This window comes from Theobroma cacao, chromosome 5 (genome assembly GCF_053813885.1).
Source record: "Theobroma cacao isolate CCN51 chromosome 5, ASM5381388v1, whole genome shotgun sequence".
In the NCBI taxonomy this organism is placed as follows: domain Eukaryota; kingdom Viridiplantae; phylum Streptophyta; class Magnoliopsida; order Malvales; family Malvaceae; genus Theobroma; species Theobroma cacao.
In genome coordinates, this window is record NC_142643.1 from 689,985 (window position 1) to 709,099 (window position 19,115).

General features: G+C 34.8%; 3 protein-coding genes across 6 annotated transcripts; 1 reads left to right on the forward strand and 2 right to left on the reverse strand.

Moving 5' to 3' along the window:
- The first annotated feature begins 132 nt into the window (after window positions 1–132).
- LOC18597523 (protein ZW2-like) lies at window positions 133–1,831 on the forward strand. The gene has a single exon (XM_007026604.3). The coding sequence runs from the start codon at window positions 850–852 to the stop codon at window positions 1,555–1,557; it is 708 nt and encodes a 235-aa protein (XP_007026666.3). The 5' UTR covers window positions 133–849; the 3' UTR covers window positions 1,558–1,831.
- Window positions 1,832–1,878: 47 nt separating this feature from the next.
- ACX4 (acyl-CoA oxidase 4) lies at window positions 1,879–5,740 on the reverse strand. 3 transcript variants are annotated; one of them, XR_001928183.2, is made up of 13 exons: window positions 5,551–5,740; window positions 5,174–5,278; window positions 4,864–4,970; window positions 4,623–4,700; window positions 4,401–4,524; window positions 4,188–4,261; window positions 4,020–4,079; window positions 3,788–3,897; window positions 3,134–3,293; window positions 2,869–2,945; window positions 2,612–2,783; window positions 2,279–2,516; window positions 1,879–2,182 (listed from the first exon to the last, which is right to left on the reverse strand). XR_001928183.2 is itself a non-coding variant. In XM_088806459.1 (13 exons), the coding sequence occupies exons 1-13, from the start codon at window positions 5,573–5,575 to the stop codon at window positions 2,051–2,053; spliced, it is 1,332 nt and encodes a 443-aa protein (XP_088662585.1). In that variant the 5' UTR covers window positions 5,576–5,739; the 3' UTR covers window positions 1,879–2,050. The 3 variants fall into 3 exon arrangements, 2 of the variants coding, with proteins under 2 accessions (XP_088662585.1, XP_017977375.1); XM_088806459.1 differs by having other exon boundaries at window positions 2,424–2,516; window positions 4,634–4,726; window positions 5,551–5,739; XM_018121886.2 differs by having other exon boundaries at window positions 2,424–2,516; window positions 5,551–5,738.
- Window positions 5,741–15,174: 9,434 nt separating this feature from the next.
- LOC18597525 (lysine--tRNA ligase-like) lies at window positions 15,175–19,088 on the reverse strand. Of its 2 annotated transcripts, none has more exons than XM_088806597.1 (15): window positions 18,853–19,088; window positions 18,608–18,740; window positions 18,363–18,528; window positions 18,190–18,283; window positions 17,929–18,014; window positions 17,660–17,778; window positions 17,513–17,581; window positions 17,160–17,285; window positions 16,777–17,059; window positions 16,471–16,567; window positions 16,204–16,360; window positions 15,798–15,941; window positions 15,637–15,705; window positions 15,397–15,540; window positions 15,175–15,309 (listed from the first exon to the last, which is right to left on the reverse strand). In XM_088806597.1, the coding sequence occupies exons 1-15, from the start codon at window positions 18,906–18,908 to the stop codon at window positions 15,271–15,273; spliced, it is 1,782 nt and encodes a 593-aa protein (XP_088662723.1). In that variant the 5' UTR covers window positions 18,909–19,088; the 3' UTR covers window positions 15,175–15,270. The 2 variants fall into 2 exon arrangements, with proteins under 2 accessions (XP_088662723.1, XP_088662722.1); XM_088806596.1 differs by having other exon boundaries at window positions 17,513–17,584; window positions 18,853–19,087.
- Window positions 19,089–19,115: the final 27 nt, after the last annotated feature.

Here is a 19,115-nt window from a genome sequence, read left to right on the forward strand (position 1 = left end):
GGTCTCGAAATTTAGTATGCATTTAGCAACTTAAGATCATATCATACTATCAAGGATGACTTGGATTACCATCAAAGCTAACCCGAGCAAACTCCTGCCTTGGTTTTTTTCATATGAGAGTAATGGGTTGGCATCTACGTCTTACTTGGCTTCATCATGTTCCTCCACTTTGCAGCTTCAAGAAACGTGGCTTATTCTTGTTCAAACAACTGGAAGGCAGCATCAGCCAAACCCACCCACTTACCCATCAAAAACAAAAAAATAATCCTTGGCTTTCCCCGCCATGGCTGTGAAGCAGCACTTTCCTTGAATTCTAATTCCCGCATGTGCAAAACGTGCTGCCTAAAACATACTCGCTTGACGACAAAGCTCACCGCATGCACGTTGTCTCGACCAAACACTCATCAATCTCGCCTGTGCCTCCCCTTTCGCCCTCTCATTTTGTCTGTTGGGTCGGTGGCCTTTTCACACCAAAGATTACAGCTATTCATCCCCCCCTACTCCCCTTCTCTTGCAAACTTCAAGGCAGTCCCTGCCCCTCTATTTCTGTCTATCTCACGCCATATATGCACACGTCTCCCATGAACTTCTGCTTGAAGCACCTCAGATCTCTCTCTCTCTCTCTCTCTCTCTCTCTCTTGAAACCCTGAAGCATTTCCAGGCTCAAGGAAAAAATTACTTTCCCACCAAGCAAGAAAAACTCTGATCAACTTCAGTCCTACAACCACCTTGCAGAATCCCCCTGCTATAAAAAGCACAGTTTGCTTTACTCTTTTTCACACCCATCACTCTTCTGATCTTCTCGTCTGTTAATATTTCTTTCCCTTTTTGTTGCTTGCTTACCCTGGTATGACTCCGGGAGGAAGCAGCACCAGCACGAACCACAATGCTGGCTCCTTCGATGCATTCTTCCAGGTTTGGCTCGAACGCCAAGAGCAATACCTCGACGAGCTTCTCTCTGTTCAACAGCGTAGCCATGAAGCCCGGGAAGATGATCTCAAGGACCTCATTACCCGAGTACTCTCCCACCACCAACAGTACTATGAAGAAAAATCTCGCGTAGCCCACCGCAACATTTTCCTTGTTTTCTCTCCAACATGGCTCTCTTCCTTCGAGCGTGCCTCGCTTTGGATAGCTGGTTTCAAGCCCGGGTTTGCGTTGAAGCTTGTTTCCAATTCCGTGCAAGACCTGTCTCAAGAGCAAAGCGAAAGGATAAAGAGGCTGATGGCGGAGACAAGGGTCGAAGAGAGGGTGCTTAATGACGAGTTGGCGAGGGTTCAAGAGAGCATTGCGGCTCCGCCTTTGCTTGAGATAGCCAGGAAACGAGCACGACTGATGAATGCGGAGATTGCAGGGGAGCAAGCAGCACTGGCCTCCTTGAGGAAGGCAGTGGAGGAAGTGGTGGCGGCCGCTGATTTGTTGAGGATGACCACGGCCATGAGGGTGGTGGAGATATTGAACCCGGTACAGAATGTGAATTTCCTGACAGCCGCGACGCAGCTGTTGGTCAAGCTGAGGAACTGGGGGTTGCAAAAAGATGGCGAGAGAAAGGAATGAACCAGTGAACCCCGGACAGTGTGTCATATAGGTAGGTAAGACTATACGGTACAGATAGCTGACAGCAATATCTTTGTATTTGTTTAGGGGATTTTTGACAACTCGAAAGTCTTAAACGGCAACGGATCAGGGTCCAGGAAAGTCTCCGCCGGAGCTAAGTTCGTCGATTGTCCGGCCGGTTGATGACCTGACGTCTACCCTTAATCTCCCCTTCGTCGTTGTTTGCTTATTTACGTGCCCAAGTAATTAATTATGGTGCGGTCTTTTTTGAATTTTAATGGAGACTAAGATAACATAAGTTACGACAAAAAGAGCACAAAAGAATAAAAAGGCTGATTTACGTGAGCATTAAGCAAGCAATGGCAGAAATATTTGCACTATTTCTTTTATTATTACAATTGTGCAAAGGCACTGAACTTATTTAACTTTCTGTGAGAAGTTTATCGACTTTGTTTTAGACCTTATACAGAGTCCAGGAAGGAGGTTTACACGATCAAAGGCGGCTGCGCTGGCTCAGTGCGGCTGGCTTAAAACTGGCAAAACCAGTAATTTCCCTACCAGTGACCAAGCTGTTGATGTCATAAGTGCCTTCATATGTATAAATGGGCTCCAAATCACAGAATGCCTGCATGGTGACAAAAGAAAGAAAACTCAAGATGTTTGTAGAACAACTTCTGTCTTCAAAAACAAAGGCAGATTGTGTTAATACTCCATAACTCACTGAAAGCATAGACTATTGGGTTCTCTGGTTTGGATTATGTTCCCAAGTTGCATTCTGGTCTAACCTAGAGCTAATCCAATATGTTACTATTTAGCAGGAAGAAGTGAGAAAGTGATTTTTGTGTTGAAAGCAGAGAATGGAAAACCTTTGCAACAAGAAAATCAGCCAAGATTCCGTTGCCGCCGAGTAACTCCCGCCCGAGAGAGACTGTTTCTCTTGCCTTCAAGGTAATCCATGACTGAAGATCATAAAAGTTTGTTATGGCTAAGAAGTTCAAAAATAAAACCTTGTTATGAAATCACGGGCTTCTATGTCTCGAGAATGTTTGTATACCTTTCCCAAGCTGGCTTGACCGGGAGTCATTTTACCCCCCTCATACAATTTGCAAAGGCGCCAACCAACTAGGGTCATTGCTTGAACATTACCTAGCATGAGAGCAAGTTTCTGCTGGTTAATTTGGAAGGCTGCCAATGGTGCTCCGAACTGTTTCCTCTCCTTCAGATACCTACATCATAGCAAATGCAGAGCAGGTCATCTTGAAAGCTTGAAATGTCATCACTCAAATTGGAGAACAGCACCCATTGCAATACCTCTGACACATGTCATAGACACCCATCGATATGCCAATAGGCTGCCATGCAACCATTACTCGCGAAACAGCCAGTACCTGCTTTTCCGTGGTGGCAATTCATAATTGATTAAAATAAATGCATAAGATACAGCAGGATCTACTAAGAGTTGTCACTGTAAAATGAATGGTGAAATTCTATAGAGTGACCGGATATAAACAACCAAATAGCAAGAAGAAAGATTGAGATGAGATATCATTATTTGAGGGAGGTAATTAGAACGAACCTTGCTTGTATCCTGAAAAGAGTTTACACCGGGTAACCTGTCCTCATCAGGAACAAAGACTTTCTTTAAAAGAATATCTCCATTTTGAACAATTCTCAACCCAATCTTGTTTGCAATTTTTGTAGCTGTCAATCCAGGGGAATCCTTCTTAACTAGATATCTGAAACAGAAAGCAGAAGCATTCCATGTTTTAAGGAAAACGAGCATGCATTGAAATCTAACCACCTTTTGATTTGCAATCTCATTGCTTCTCTCTTGGGTTACAATTTCCATAAACTTGGGCAATTATGGCTCATGCCCATGGTGGTCTTTAGGTTTGCAACCAGTGGTAGTTCCATCTTTGTTTTTCAACCTAGCGATTAGTAAACTCAACACGGACCGAAGGTCCTGAATATATGACTTACCATTTTTAAAAACTTATTCCAAGGTTTCAACAATTCTACTTCTTCAAGATCATTAGGTCCTATATGGTGGTTTAAAACAAAAATTCTTAACGGAATTATTAGTCTTCGGTTCTCATTCTATGTTTGATAATGCTAATACTTTTTCAGTTTTAGTGAACATACAAGCATGTTTATCTTTTAGGCTTAGATGGATTCTTTTGTGTGTAAGAACAAATGCTAAATCCTATGTCTTATACGCTATTTCACTTACCCGTTTATCTGATTGGTTGTGGTATTCCTGGCAAAAATAACCAACACATCTGCAAAAGTACTGTTCCCTATCCATCGCTTTTGTCCCTCAAGCATCCAACCTCCCTTTACCTGAATGTTTGAGATGACAGCAAACATGATACAACAGAAAATTTAGACTGTTGAGCAGTGTTTGTAATCAGCTATTCTTAAAGAAGACAAGTGAAGGCAAATATACAAGGTTGAGGGTGGACCTTTGTTGCCGTTGTCTTCAGAGCACTAGCATCACTTCCATAGTCAGGCTCAGTCAAAGCCTAAATATAATATTAGAGTTATCACTAATTTCAAAATTCCTTCAATTATAGCTGAAAAAAGATACAAGAAGACCTCCGAAGATTCTAATGCTAAAAAGAAAAACCTACCCAACAAGCTATAGTTTTGAGTTGTGCCAAAGAAGGTAAATACTTCTGCTTCTGTTCCTCTGATCCGCATAATGCTATTCTTGATGGTCCAGACAAGGTATTGAAAGGTCCAAATTCATGGTTTATCTTTTTTTTAAAGAATAATTAATCAAAAGAAAAATGATGCCAAAAATTCATAGGAAAAGAAAATCAAAAGTTGTTTATAGATCTCACCAATAGTAAGCATGGCTAGAGATGAATGAACCAAGATAAAAGTTGAGCAGCTTGCATCAACTCTAGCGACCTCTGCAGTAGATATAGCACTTCCAGTGATGGAAAGACCAGGGCATCCATAACCCTGCAAGTCAGATGTAAACCAAAACATCATACCGACTTGATTTCCACATCAAGAAAGAAAGAAATAAGTTAAAAACCGAAAAACTATGTAGGAAGTACCTTGATAGTACCACCAGCAATACGAAGAGCAGCAAGTTTTGGAACAATTTGGAATGGAAACTCCGCTTTCTCCCAATACTGAGAGAAAAATCACAAATCAGTGACTTTCTTCGAGAATATATATAGGCAAAAAAAAGCTATTAAACCCCAAAAATCACAGCATTTAGCGGTCATCTACTTAAAACCAATTCATCTATCCATGTTGTGAGAAAAATTCATGAACAACATTAAGATAGATTACCTCTGTCATCACAGGAGCTACTTCTTTTTCCATACACTCTCTTACTTTCTTACGGATCGCCTGCTCCTCAGGACTCAATAGATCATCAAATTGATAATAGTCGGAAGCTATAAATTTGAGCAAAATACGCATTTATATATAAGCAGAAATTATCAAGATTTCTCATTCAATAACAAAAAGAACAATTATCAAAACCGATCAAATCATACACTAATCCAGAACAATTATCAACAAGTTCCAGATGCATAAATGGAAGCTATACAAATATCACCCAGAGCTAAAAACAGAGAACAATGATCGAAATTCTTACCAGGAGGAGGAAAAGTAGATGCGGGAGTTGCTTGAGGGAATGCAACCGAAACATCCAAGGGTGGTAAGTTGAAATAAGAACTCTTGGCACTTTTGTCAGTTTCATCTGTCAGACATCAAACCCAACAAACCAAACAACACAGGAATCATAAAAGCACGATCACTTAGCAGATGTCATAGGTAAAAAAACAGCTAATGAAAATTACATATTGACCCAGAAATAATATGTAAAGCGCCAAACTTTTTAGAGAAAAAAAAAAACCCAGAATTTGCTTAAACAACTACTAACAGCTTGATTAAGTCAAATTGGCAACACGAATTCAGTGTTCCATATTATTTAACAGCCAAATTAAGACCAAACGACGAGAAAGGACGAACCTCGAAACTTAGAGAGAAGGGCCATGGTGATGGAAAGGAGAGGTTTTTTCTTTCGGTTTTTGGATAAAATAGAAAGTGACAGATCGGCAGCTGGAGGAAGATAGAGTTGGCACGCAAGTTTAGGCTGTTTTGCTTCTGGTTTGAGACAAAACAAAAAACCAAGGCAGGAACTGACAGTGTCGAACGGTGGGCGTCAAACCTTAGTAATCAAAGTTTGGGCTCCTAAATTCCTTTATTAAATACTATACTTAAAGAGCTAAACTTCGACATTAATCTCATCTAATAAAGTTATTAAATATTTTAATTTTAAAAATTAGTTCACATTCAAAGAATGCTTTTCTAAATTTATTAAAAAAATTAAAAAAATAAAATTTATGCACGATGAATTATTAAAAGAAATACAAAATATTATGCAAAAAAATACTCGTGATAGATAAATTATTAAAAAAAATTATCTTAATTTCAATCAGTAAAATTATCATAATATTTTAATTTACAATTTAGATGGATTTTAAAGATATTTTAATTAAAGATATAATTTTTTAAAAAAATAAATTTTATTCATGGAGATTAATTGAAGAAAAAGGATAAATTGTTTGGTGAAAAAATTAAAATATAAATTGAATATAGTATCATATCCAATCAAGTATCGACAAGTGTTTGCATGTTTTTAATTGTTAATGGATCATATCAATAAAAAAAATGTTTGGTACAATTTTCATTTAATTCTTAACGCAACAGAATAATAAAATACCTAACATGTCAAATTGCTATGTTTGTTATGAATAAATATGTGAATGTCCATTATATTATAACTCAATAAATGCAGACCAAGTCAAATAGTCTAAAAGGTAAAATACAAGAAATGTAATATGATTTGAACTCTTAGATAAAATTAGATTAGGTCTATGATTGAAGCGGTTGTTAGCTTATAAATAGACCTCTTCACTTCATTTGTAAATATACAATTCAATAAGATCTCTTTTCTCCCCCTAAACACTTTCTTTCTTCTCTTTAATTATTCTTTCCAGTTATCTTTATTTGTTCTTTTAAGATTTATTTCATAACATGTTATCAGCACGATTCTCTGATCTCTCAAGTTTTAGAATTATTTTGTTCGCATCATCTTCAAGCTTCAAAAGGATTTCAACGATTCGGTTTTGATTTATAGTTTTAGCAAATCAAGTAAGTGCTACTATTATTTTGTTTTCATCATCTCCAAGCTTTGAAAGAATTTCAATGGTTGATCTTTAATTGTTTTGGTTGTAATAAATCAAGTAAGTGACTTAATATCTCTTTAATATTTTCATTCTCTAAAAATCAATTTTAATATAAATTTTACTATCATATAGTATATATTAAATTCTGTCCCTTGATTGGAAAGTGAATTTGTTATTATATAACTATTAATGAAAAATCATAATGTCCATTCCCTGAAGTGAATGTGACAAACGAGTTACTAATAAAAAAAATTATAAATTTATCCATTCCCTGAAGTGAATGCGACATCATTTAATAATTATGGTCATAGTCATGAATCTATCTTCATAAATCCATCTATTCCCTGAAGTGAATGCCACATCATTTAATAATTATGATCATACATATGGAAGAAGTGGATAATAATTTTACCATCAGAATCTAAGAATAATTTTACCATCAGAAGTGGATGAATAATTTTACCACCAGAAGTGGATGGATAATTTCAACCCACCAGAAGTGGATGGATAATTTCAACCCACTAGATGTGGATAAATACTTTCAACCTACTAGAAGTAGATGAATAATGAAAATACAAAAATAGAATAAAGAAAAAAAAAGAAGAATATAGAAAACATATTGTCATTGATGTGGCATGAAAAACCATTGGTTACGTACCTGTTGTACATCTTGAATTGTATCAAGCATCATCGAAAACTATAACATCTTGCGATGATTTTAATCATAGACAAGATGATATAGCACATCAAGATATTTATCCATCTTGAAAAAGGACTTGATTATATGATTGGTAACGAAAATATTCATGATTGATTTTCTTGTCCTGTAGAAGGAATTGATCATTTAATTAGTAATGGGAATATCTGATAATGAACTTAATAGTAATTGGTATGTTTTAGTATAACTATATTATGAAGATATTTTAATATGTTCTTATTATATTTAAAAGATATGTTCTTATTATGTGTTTTAATTATATATTTAATGTTATTTCATTTTAACTTCTAAATTTCTTATTGTATATATGTTCTTATTTAATGTTAGTTCCTCTATTACTTATAAATATGGATATTCATATTGTTGGATCCAAGATCTATGATGTAAATATATGTCTAGCAGACATTGCTATAACACACACTATATTTAAAGATAAGAAATTTTTTTTCCTACTTGACAAAAAAAAATCAATGTCAATTCAATATCTGATAGTACAAAATTAATTGAAGGCTCCAGAAGAGTTAATATTTTACTACCTGAAGGAAAAAAGTAATAGAGGATGTATTATTTTCTATTAAGTCTCAAAAAAGTTTATTAAGATATTTGTTTGAATAGATATCATATTGAGACAACGAATGAATGAGACACTTAATACCTCTATATTGCAATTATCTCAAATAGAAAGTGTGTGTTGAAAAAAAATTACTCGCTTTGTTCTCAGAATTAAACTATACAAATATTAAAATAATTGAAACTCATAGTAAACCAGAAGTTTACTAATGATATTGATGTTTGGCATGACCGGTTGGACCATCCTGGATCAATAATGATGCAAAAAAAATGATTGAAAATTTATATGATCATTCGTTGAAAAATCAGAAGATTTTTTAATCTAATGAATTTTATGTGCTGCTTGCTCTGAAGGTAAATAAATTATAAAGCTAACACCAGTTAAAGTTGGGACTGAATTTCCTACGTTTTTTAATAATATTCAAGGTTATATGTGGATTGATACATTCACCATGTGAACCATTTAGATATTTTACAGTTTTAATCGATGCATCGACTAGATGGTCACATGAGTGCTTATTATAGCTTGCAATTTGACATTTACAACCATTCATTTGCAAGCACATTTTCTTGGTTATGTAATTAAGATTATTTGTCTTGACAATGCTGGTGGATTTATATCTCAAGCTTTTAATATTGCATATTAGTTGGAATAACTATTGAACAGCCTGTTGCTTATGCTTATACACAAATGGTTTAGCAAAATTATTTATTAAATGCTTCCAACTGATTGCAAGCTTATGAAATTCAAACTCCCAATGTTAACTTGGGGGCATGCCATTTTGGATGCAGCAGCATCAAACGAGTTATTATAAATTCTCCCTATACAATTGGTTTATGGTTAGGAACCAAATATTTCTCATCTAATAATTTTTTGGATGTGCGGTATATGTTTCAATTGCTCCACCACAATGCACAGAGATAGGTCCTCAAAGGAGGTTAGGAATATATGTTGGATACAAATCTCCATTTGTAATTAAATATTTAGAACTATCGATAGGAGATTTTTTCATGACAAAGTTTGTCAATTGTTTTTTTGATGAAACACTTTTTTCAATATTAAAGGGAGAAAATAAGCAGCTGAAAAGAGGAAATTTCTTAGAGTGAATTTGTCACGACCCGGAACCTCCCTCAGGCCCATGACAATCGCCGCGACGTCCCGATTGACACTCATTATCCGGAATGCCAACCGGAACCCCGCAAGGCTTACATATCAGTTTCTTTCCTTTTCTGTGAGCAATCATTGTTAGATATCGAGTTTTTAGAGAATATATACTATTTTAGATCAAAAACAATCAAAATAAAATTTTCGCCACATAGGGGTATTTTGGTCATTTTTTTCTCAAAAATTTCAAAACTGGCTAAAACGTAATATACAAGTACAAAATACATAATTCATATTCAAAATGAGTTTAAAAGTCTAAAATCTTCATTTAAAACGAAATTACGGTTATTTGAATATAATAAGAAAATAAAAGAAATATTAAGGGAAATATTCTATTTTCTTATAAAACAATATTTATAAAGTTATACGTGAATAATTTTTATAGCGTAAAAGCTAAATAAATTTATACATACTGAAATACAGTAAGCCAAAATATTTAATTTAATTTACAATAACCAGAGAGCCCCCGAATAAACAAAAGTAAAGAGGACTGTGAACCTACGATTTGGAAAATGCAGATCCAATAGTAGTCCTCGATGAGATCAGCTATCTACAGTCTATACTGAACCTGAAATGGGTGGAAAGGAGTTGGGTGAGATTTTGCATTCCCAATGAGTAAACAGACATTATCATAAATATCTAAAGGCGAGTAAAATGGAGGCAAGTTTAAACAACAAATTTCAACCCATTTCGTAATGTTTTCAATTTATTTCTTAAACCATAAAATATTTGTAATTTACCAAAATAGTTGTTAAGGCTTATGTCTTTTATTAAAACAAGGCTCAAGCCAAAACTAATCCTCGGGGATACCTTGGCCGAGGCATCTAACCGAGTCCACCAAGGGTGTTAAAATATTCACACGTGAAACACATTTTTATTTTTAAAACAAGCCGTCCCTTGGCGTTGGCCGAGTTACACATTCACGTGGGGGTTCGACGTGAAGTGAGCTCTAATACTACCACAGGAGTTACCCTCCTCGCCTCTACAACCGGAGTAACTATATAACTGGGTTTACCGTGCCCCTCTAATAGGCAGTCCACGGAAACCCGTCACTGCAGTGACTAACCCACCAATTTTAATAAAATTTCGACAGTATAACGTGGCTTTTATTTATTTATCCAGCCTGCATAGTAAAACAACTTACATAAATTTCCCAATGCATTCACAAAATATAGCCACATATACTCATTTCTCAGAAGTCATTCCTAGGAAAATATATATTTTTCAAGTCAATTTGTAGCCTCCAATTACTCAATTTCATAATCAATACAATATATTTTTATTTATCACATTTATTCCTAAAACATCAAAAATCCCGTTTTAATCTCGTTTTCATTTCATAAAATACATAAAGGGCATTTAAAAATAAACTCTAGATAATTTACAATAATAATAAGTTTACTCACCGTTTGTACAAACTAAAAGCTTTCTAAGTGCCCCGATCACTACTCGTCGGGTACGACTTCTTTGCCTTTTCTGGAAGGCTCTCCTCCTAGACACATTACAAAAATTTACACAATTCATCACATTGATGCTAAATCACTATATAATTAACTTAAATCCTATACTAATGCATGGTATGAAATGCAATAGCCTAAAATGGCTTAAACGCGGTATTAACCTATTTTTGGCACTTTGCCCGATAAATTGCTAACGCGCTCCATTTTAGCTCTAAATCATCCCATTCTCTCTCCAACATTTCTAACCATTAAATATCAGCCAATAACCTTCTAAAAACAACAAAATCAGCTCACTCTCTTCCTTGAAAAATTCGGCCAAAAATGGGACATTAACTCGGTTAATTTTCTACTTTGTTTTTCTATCACGTTTAATCGTTTTTCATCATTTTCTCTTCATTTTCCTTAGAATAAAATCAATTCATCATCATTGTACAGCATTGAGCATCCATCCAAGAGTGGGTATTGTGAAAATTTAATGATTTCTTGCCCAATTTAATTTCTAAACACATTTAACTAACTAAAACTATCAATTTAACTAAAAATCAAAACCTAAAAATTTCAATTTCTCTCTCCTAGAATTTCGTCCAGCCCTTGATATCACTTTTTGATCTCTCTCCTCAAGCATGCTAAATGGAAATAAAGGCATAGGAAAGGTAGAAATCAAGCTAAAATCGAAAAATCTTACCGTTAGACGCGTAAACGGTCGAAAATCGCGAATTTCCCTTTGAATTTTCTTGTTTCTCTTTGGTTTTTCTTTTTTTCTTCCTTTCCTCTCTATTTCCTCTCTTGTTCTTCCTTATGGCCGGCCAGCACTTAAAATTTGGGTTTAAATGGGCTGATTTTTCATTAAAATAATATTATATCATTAAAAAATACCACATGTCACTTTCCCATTGGCCCATTTTTAAAATTTCATCCATTTGTTTCCAAATTTTCACCATACACTTGTCTTATATATTCATAGCTTAGATAAAATTCTCAGACTCATCCAAAGTCTTGGTGGAGTAATTTTTGAAATTTACACTTTTGCCCCTGTAAAAGTCAAAAATTACATTTTTACCCCAAAAATTGAAAAATTGTCCATAGACATATTTTTCATCCCTTATACTCATACCATTCTCCAATTTGTCAAATTTGATCTAAATTCTCTCAAAATCTCAAATTTTGTCCGTGGATGGCAAAATTACGATTTTGCCCCTACACTCCAGAAATCACAAGAATTAAACTTTTTCACTTCCTATCATTAAATTATACTCCAAATAGTTAATCTTGATCAAAAATTTCACTCCATGATCAAATTATTATCTTAAGTGGCAAAATGACGATTTTGCCCTTGAATATCAAAATTTCTAATTTTACCCAAAATGAACCCTCGAACTCCGAACAATCATTTTTAGTCATTCCTGGACTATATAATATTAAATTTCATCCTATAATTCCTATTTGAACTAGTTCGAGGTTAAATCAACTCAAGTGTACCGTTAGGTACGATATCAGGTTTCGTCTTTTCTTATGTGCTTTCCTAGCATAATAACATGTTACTCAGTGCATGTATGTCATGACATGTATTTATAGGATTGGGTTTTACAGAATTAATTATTTAGTTTTGATCATCGCACAAAGCAATATGAACTTGAAGTTCAAAAGATAATTATTTTACAAAATATAGTAAATCAATTGCCAGACGTCTTTACTAACCTAAAGGAAATAACTAAATCTTATATACTAGTTGCAAATGCTTTTATTAGCATTGATATCCTTGTAGGACAAGACACGCCAGAAGCATGGAAATCAATCGGTTCCAAAGATAAAATCCTAGAAAAAGAAAAGGAGCAAATATTTAAGATGGTTAGAAAGAGCAAGTATAAACTCTAAAAGAGACCCCTGACATAATTAAGAAAAATTTCAGAAAAAATTCACGTATCTGAAATCATTGAAAATAAAGAGATCTCAATCAATTATGTCATAATGGGAAAAGATGGAACCGGTAAATAAACGTCGATGATATTTTTTGTATAATATAGGGCTCAATATTATGAAAGAAAAACGAGGATCTTGAACTTATATAAATTATTAGCCAATATGGAAAGACGCAATCAAAGTGGAGTTGAATTTAATTGAAAAAACGTGAAGTTTTTAGACCTATAGTTCGTACATCAAAAGATGTAAAACTAATGAGATATAAATAGGTATTTGTGCGAATACGAAATGAGAAAAATGAGATTATGAGATAAAAAGTACGGCTTATCGCACAATGTTTTACCCAAAGATCTAGTATTAAATATGAAAAGAGATATTTTTTGTGGTGGGCATAATTTCAATTCTATATTAACTAGTCTAGCAATAAACAGAAAATGAAAATGCGTCTAAGGAGTGTAGTTACAGCCTATTTATATGGCTCATTTGATATCGATATCTATATGAAAATCCCTGAAGGATTTAAGTTGCTTGAAGCACAAAATTTGAAATCCCGAGAGATTTCGTCGATCAAATTAAATAAATCTTTATATGGATTAAAGCAATTTAGACACATGTGGTATAATCGCCTTAGTGCAAATTTGTTGAAAGAAGGCTATAGTAATAATCCTATACGCCTATGTATTTTATAAAAGGGGTTTATATATGAATTTATTATAATTGTTGTTTATGTTGATGACTTGAACATTATTGAAACTCTTGAAGAGTTATCAAAAGCCGTAGATTACTTAAAGAGAGAATTTGAGATGAAAGATCTTGGAAAAACAAAGTTTTGTTTGAGTCTTTAGATTAAACACTTGACAAATAGAATATTTGTCCATTAATCTAATTTTATAGCAAAAAGTGCTAAAACGATTTTATATGGAGAAAGCATATCCATTGAGTTCACAAATAGTTGTAAGGTTATGAGATGTAAAAAAAGACTTTTTTGACCTCGTGAGGATAATGAAGAATTTTTTGATCCTGAAGTACCATGTTTTATTGCAATTGGAGTACTAATGTATCTTGTTAGCAATACATGACTTGATATATCAATTGCTGAAAATTTATTAGCAAGATATAGTTCTTCTCCAACTCGAAAATATTGGAATGAAATTAAACATATAATTTGTTATTTTCGAGGAACAATGGATATGATTTATATAATTCAAATGCATCAAAATAAAATTTAATTAGTTATGCAGATGCAGAATATTCATCTTATCCACATAAAGCTCGATCCCAGACAGGTTATTTGTTCACATATCGAGGTATGGCTATTTTATGACATTTTATAAAACAAACTATAGTTGCTACTTCTTCTAGCAATGTAGAAATTTTAGTAATTAATGAGCAAGTCATGAATGTGTCTGGTTAAGATCTGTAACATAACATATTCGAGAAACGTGTGGCATGTCAATCAAGAAGAAAATTTCAACAATATTATATGAGAACAATACTACTTGCATAGCACAGTTAAAGGAAAGATATATTAAAAGCGATCGAACAAAACACATAGTTTGCCAAAATTCTTTACTCATGATCTCCAAGAAAAGGTGAAATTATTGTTCAACAAATTCAGTCTAGTGACAATCTAGCAGATTTGTTCACCAAAGCCCTTTTTATTGCAACATTTGAAAAGTTGGAATGCATCATTTCAAAGATCTCTATATTGCAGTCATCAGTAGAGTAAAATACGCACTGTACTCTTTTTCTTCATTAAGGTTTTTTCCACTAGGTTTTTCTTGATAAGGTTTTTAATAAGGCAGTAATTTAAAAGCGTATTCTTGAAAAAAATTATGTACTCTTTTTCCTTCACTCAGATTTTTTCCCATGAGGTTTTTTCCTTGTAAGGTTTTAACGAGGTATATTCTTAATATAATGGACATTCAAGGGGAATGTTATGAATAAATATGTGAATGTCCATTATATTATAACCCAAGAAGTGCAGACCAAGTCAAACAACCTAAAAGGCAAGATACATGGAATGTAATATGATTTGAACTCTTAGATAGAATTAGATTAGGACTATGATTCAATGGGTTGTTAGCTTATAAATAGACCCCTTCACTTCATTTGTAAATATACAATTCAATAAGATCTCTTTTCTCTCCCTAAACACTTTCTTTCTTCTCTTTAATTATTCTTTCAAATTATCTTTATTTGTTCTTTTAAGATTTATTTTATAATAATGTTTAATATATATGTATAATCAGGGTTAAGAGCGTTAGGGTATTTTATAATATTTGAAAATTAATATAATTAGGTTTGAGTAACAAATATTTTAAGGGTAATATCAGAAATTTATCTAAACTTAGAGCAGATATTAAAATTTTATTTAAATCTATTCCATAATTAAATATAAGATATCCGAACTCTATATTATTGAATCAAATATTATAGATATTTGTAGAAAATCAACTCGGCCCCGTTTACAGCCTTAACTGTTTAATAACAACCATATTATTTTAACATATGATATTTATCTCCAATTAGCCAAAGAGGAATGGCCAATTAGTGACAGACAACAACATATACAGCAATCTGCCAAGTGATTAAAGTGAAATATTCTGTCTGGTTTCAATGTAAGGGTCGCCATTATAACTTGTAAGAATAAGAATTAAGAGGGCTCTAATCCTGAGGCTTCATGGCGGGAAACAGGAGAACTTCCTGCAAAAAAAAAAAAACATAAAGACTTGTTACATTGAGTTCCAAGTCCAACTATGTATTTCTTGTTCCCTTTTGAAGGCCACTGACCTTAGCATTTGGTGAATCTGTAAGCAACATTGCTAGCCGATCAATCCCCATTCCCAGTCCAGCAGTTGGGGGCAGTCCATACTCCAAAGCAGTGCAGAATGATTCATCCAAAACCATTGCTTCATCATCACCCGATTGTCTATCCTGAAAGAAGTAAAAGTTATGTTAGGTAGATCTAATCCTTAGCTTGTTGCTGCAACCTATGGTTGCATCGGAGCTGCAGAGATAGAGAGATGCTACCTTCAGCTGCTCAGCAAATCTCTGGCGCTGCACTTCAGGATCATTCAGTTCGGTATATGCATTGCATAGCTGCAAATGAGAACAGGATTGATTGGTAAAAATAGTAGTCAATAGCATGAACTAAGCAGAAAAAAAAAATCTATGTACCACTTGGAATGTACCTCTCGCTTGTTGACAAATAATTCAAAGCGCTCGGTTAATCCTGGTTTTGATCTGTGCCACTTTGCCAGTGGACTCATGGTCTCAGGATGGTTGATAATGAAAGTAGGATTTATGCAAGTTTCTTCAAGAAAATGGCCTACAAGCTGCTATTAAAAGACATTCAGTGCATTGCGTTCATCGAATTCAGGTAAGGGTGCATCTCAAGTTATTGAAATTGATCACAGGAAATATGAAGAAAGAATAAAGGTATCAAGATATCAACATTTCGTATGTATTCCAATGTCCAGAGTCAGATATGGAGCATCAACATGCATCATATGGATGTGACATTGTTAACATGAGTCCAGTTTGCATTGCATCATATAGATAGATGGTGATTGTTGGTCAACTAGGGAACGAAATGACCTTGTCTAACAACCGGGTTGTGGTGTGCGGAGGAGGGCATTTGACATCAAATCTTTCACAAGCTTCCAACAAATACCAATTGGCAGGTTCACTGGAAAGGTCCTTGGGTATGCTGAGGTTTGCTCTAGATTCCAACTCCTCTATCAGATCCATCCTTCTACAGAAGTTAGGGAAACAATAACCATTAGACCCTTCAAAGCACAAAGCAGTATCTGACAGAATAGTTATACTGATAACCTAACTGATGTTACATACTAGTACTTGTACCTAAAAGGTGGAGTAAAATCGATTTCTATAGGTTCGCTGTCGAAGCCATTACCATGGTACTTTATTTTGTAGCTCCCTGTCAGCTCCTTCACCATACCTGCAAGTTTTAAAATGTTGCAAAATCGTTCACTGTCTGGCATGCCTAATAGATATGTTATGCACAAAATCAAACAGAAAAGTTACAGTTGCATCAGTGCTCAAAGTGAATCAAGATGGCTATAGTAAATACCTGGTCAAGTTAAATAAGAGTGCTAGGGTGTTAATTTGAAATAAAACAAGTTGGATTAAATGCTTTTGGAAGCTTACCTGATAACAACTTCTCTGTTAGGTCCATCAAGTCATTATAATCTGCATAGGCCATGTAAAATTCACACATTGTGAATTCTGAAAGATGAGTTAGATCCATTCCCTCATTCCTAAATACTTTCCCAATCTCATAAACACGATCAAGCCCACCGATAACCAGTTTCTTGAGGTACAGTTCTAGAGAAATACGCATATAGAGCTTCATATCCAATTCGTTGTGATGTGTAATGAATGGCCTGGCTGCAGCTCCTCCAGCAGTCATAGTCATCACAGGAGTTTCTACCTGAGAGGGATGGATAGAATATTTATAGCAAACTAAACACCAGGGAAAGTTCAAAAGATGTTGCCAGATATTTGATCACCATGCCGGACTAGCTTCATACCTCTATGAATCCAAGATTGTCAAGGAAGTTTCTGTAGTAAGATATGATTTTGGCCCTGGTCCTGAATACTTTCTGAACCTCTGGGTTCAACATCAGGTCTAGATAACGTTGACGGTATCGAGTTTCCTAACATTAAAGAAGTTGTTATCAACTGCACAGATGAAAGACACATGACTTGACAAATTCTTAGCAGAAGTATCTGGTGTTGGTCATTGAAAGATTAGCAAGCAAACTGACCCTTCATATTGTATAACTTGCTAGTAGCAATAAACATACTAGGGGAGTTGAGAGTAGAAGCTAATTCCGGGGCACACATGACAAGGAAAGATAAATCATAAAGCAGAATTACGTACCTGATCTCGGAGAGTGTAAGTTTCTGGATTTCTTGTCATTCCAGGGGTCCATAAATGATCAGTTGTTTTCTTCTAGAGACATGAGTATCTAGTTAGCATTAGTAAAAGAATTATAAAGAACATAAAAATTCCTTTGTGATCTTTTACCTTAGACTGTGCTTCATCACAATTGGAGGTGACTGTATGCCTTGGTAGCATGTGAAGGCATGGGGTGAGTACTGCGAATGACTTGGGAAAAATACTTAATTCCCCTCTTTGACTCTTCCCTGCAACATGCTCAGGTGCAAAGAGCTTTCAACTGACAATTTTGGTCCAGAATACGAAACAGCATGCTGTTCCAAATGCTAATGGTAGGTTCCACTGAAAAAATTTGATAGGAAAAAGAGCAATCCTACTAAATATAGATGTAAACTAACCAGGGAAACCACTGATCCCTACAATGTCACCTCGCTTCACCCCTGAGTGGTAGTTAGAGAACTCATTTTCATCCATGTTGGAATGCCTAGCAGAATCAAGTTCAAGACAAAGGTCAATTCTCCCACAGCAAATGATGTTGGTTGAAACAGGAAGTTTCTAAGCAGCTTGATTTCAATATCAGTAACAACACCTTGAAGCTTAATAACACCTATCTAAGAGGATCACTGACGGAATTCAAGACAGGAAAAAAGAAGATATACCTTGCATCTGTCATCACTTGAATTTTAGCACCATTTCCTTGAAGGTCATAGAAGTATAGTTTTGAAGAGGATGATCTCTTGTTCATTATTCTCCCTTAAAAGATTGTAATCATGATCAGAGTACTCACCTAAGAGACAAACATAGAAATTAAACCTACTCATACGCTGAGTACCTGCTAAGGAGATTTCAGTGCTCTCAACGTGTTCACCGATGCTCAAGCTTCCAAATTTGGCAACAAATTCAGTGATAGACATTGAAACCACAAACTTATGAGGGTATGGATTGAAACCGGATTCCTTCAGCAATGCCAAGCTTTTTATTCTGTTCCTCAGATATTGCTGCCACCAAATTTTATTTTAAGCATCTATAGGGAAGCTGAGAATTCTAGAAAAAAGTAGTGAACTTGGTGAAACCTACCGTAGGATCAATGGTATCATCGTCTGCAGCCTGTTGTCTTTGATTCTGTGATGTCCTGATTGTGCTAACCTGCCTCTTTTTCTCCTCTTCTCTGACCTGCCTCTCTCTTGCCCTCCTTTCTCTCTTAAGAGCACTAAGCAGAAAGCAGAAAGGAAAAAAAAGTAGTATTAGTCACCAGAAGGTCACTGAAGAAGGCAAACAACTCAGAAATTTACACTGAAAGTAAAGCACATGAAGAGCAATACTTCTTGCTGAGAGTTTCAGATGAAGCTGGTTCAGGTTCTGAAACACATGAATCCATTGATAACTGCTTTGTAGTTCTTTCAGTGCTGTTGCTGATGAGAGAAACGCTATATATAATTCTGTGGTGGTCTATAATATTGTCTTGCTCTATGCTTGCAAGTAGAAAACATTCTTCTAATCCTCCATTTGAGTCAACTAAATCAAAAGGTTTTCCTTTTCAGACATTTTTTCTCCCCTCCTTTTCACCATAACCAATTTAATTATA

Bases quoted from the DNA above. Each gene is read 5' to 3' on its own strand.
- ACX4 (XM_088806459.1), bottom strand. From the start codon at position 5,575: ATGGCCCTTCTCTCTAAGTTTCGAG. The intron at 4,525-4,633 runs GTACTATCAAGG...TCTGACTTGCAG, and splicing joins TGCTCTTCGTATTGCTGGTG to GGTTATGGATGCCCTGGTCT. The intron at 4,080-4,187 runs GTAGGTTTTTCT...TATTATATTTAG, and splicing joins TCAAAACTATAGCTTGTTGG to GCTTTGACTGAGCCTGACTA.
- LOC18597523 (XM_007026604.3), top strand. From the start codon at position 850: ATGACTCCGGGAGGAAGCAGCACCAGCACGAACCACAATGCTGGCTCC.
- LOC18597525 (XM_088806596.1), bottom strand. From the start codon at position 18,908: ATGGATTCATGTGTTTCAGAACCTGAACCAGCTTCATCTGAAACTCTC. The intron at 17,585-17,659 runs GTAAAAGATCAC...TCATGTCTCTAG, and splicing joins GTGATGAAGCACAGTCTAAG to AAGAAAACAACTGATCATTT. The intron at 15,541-15,636 runs GTAGCATCTCTC...TACTTCTTTCAG, and splicing joins GATTTGCTGAGCAGCTGAAG to GATAGACAATCGGGTGATGA.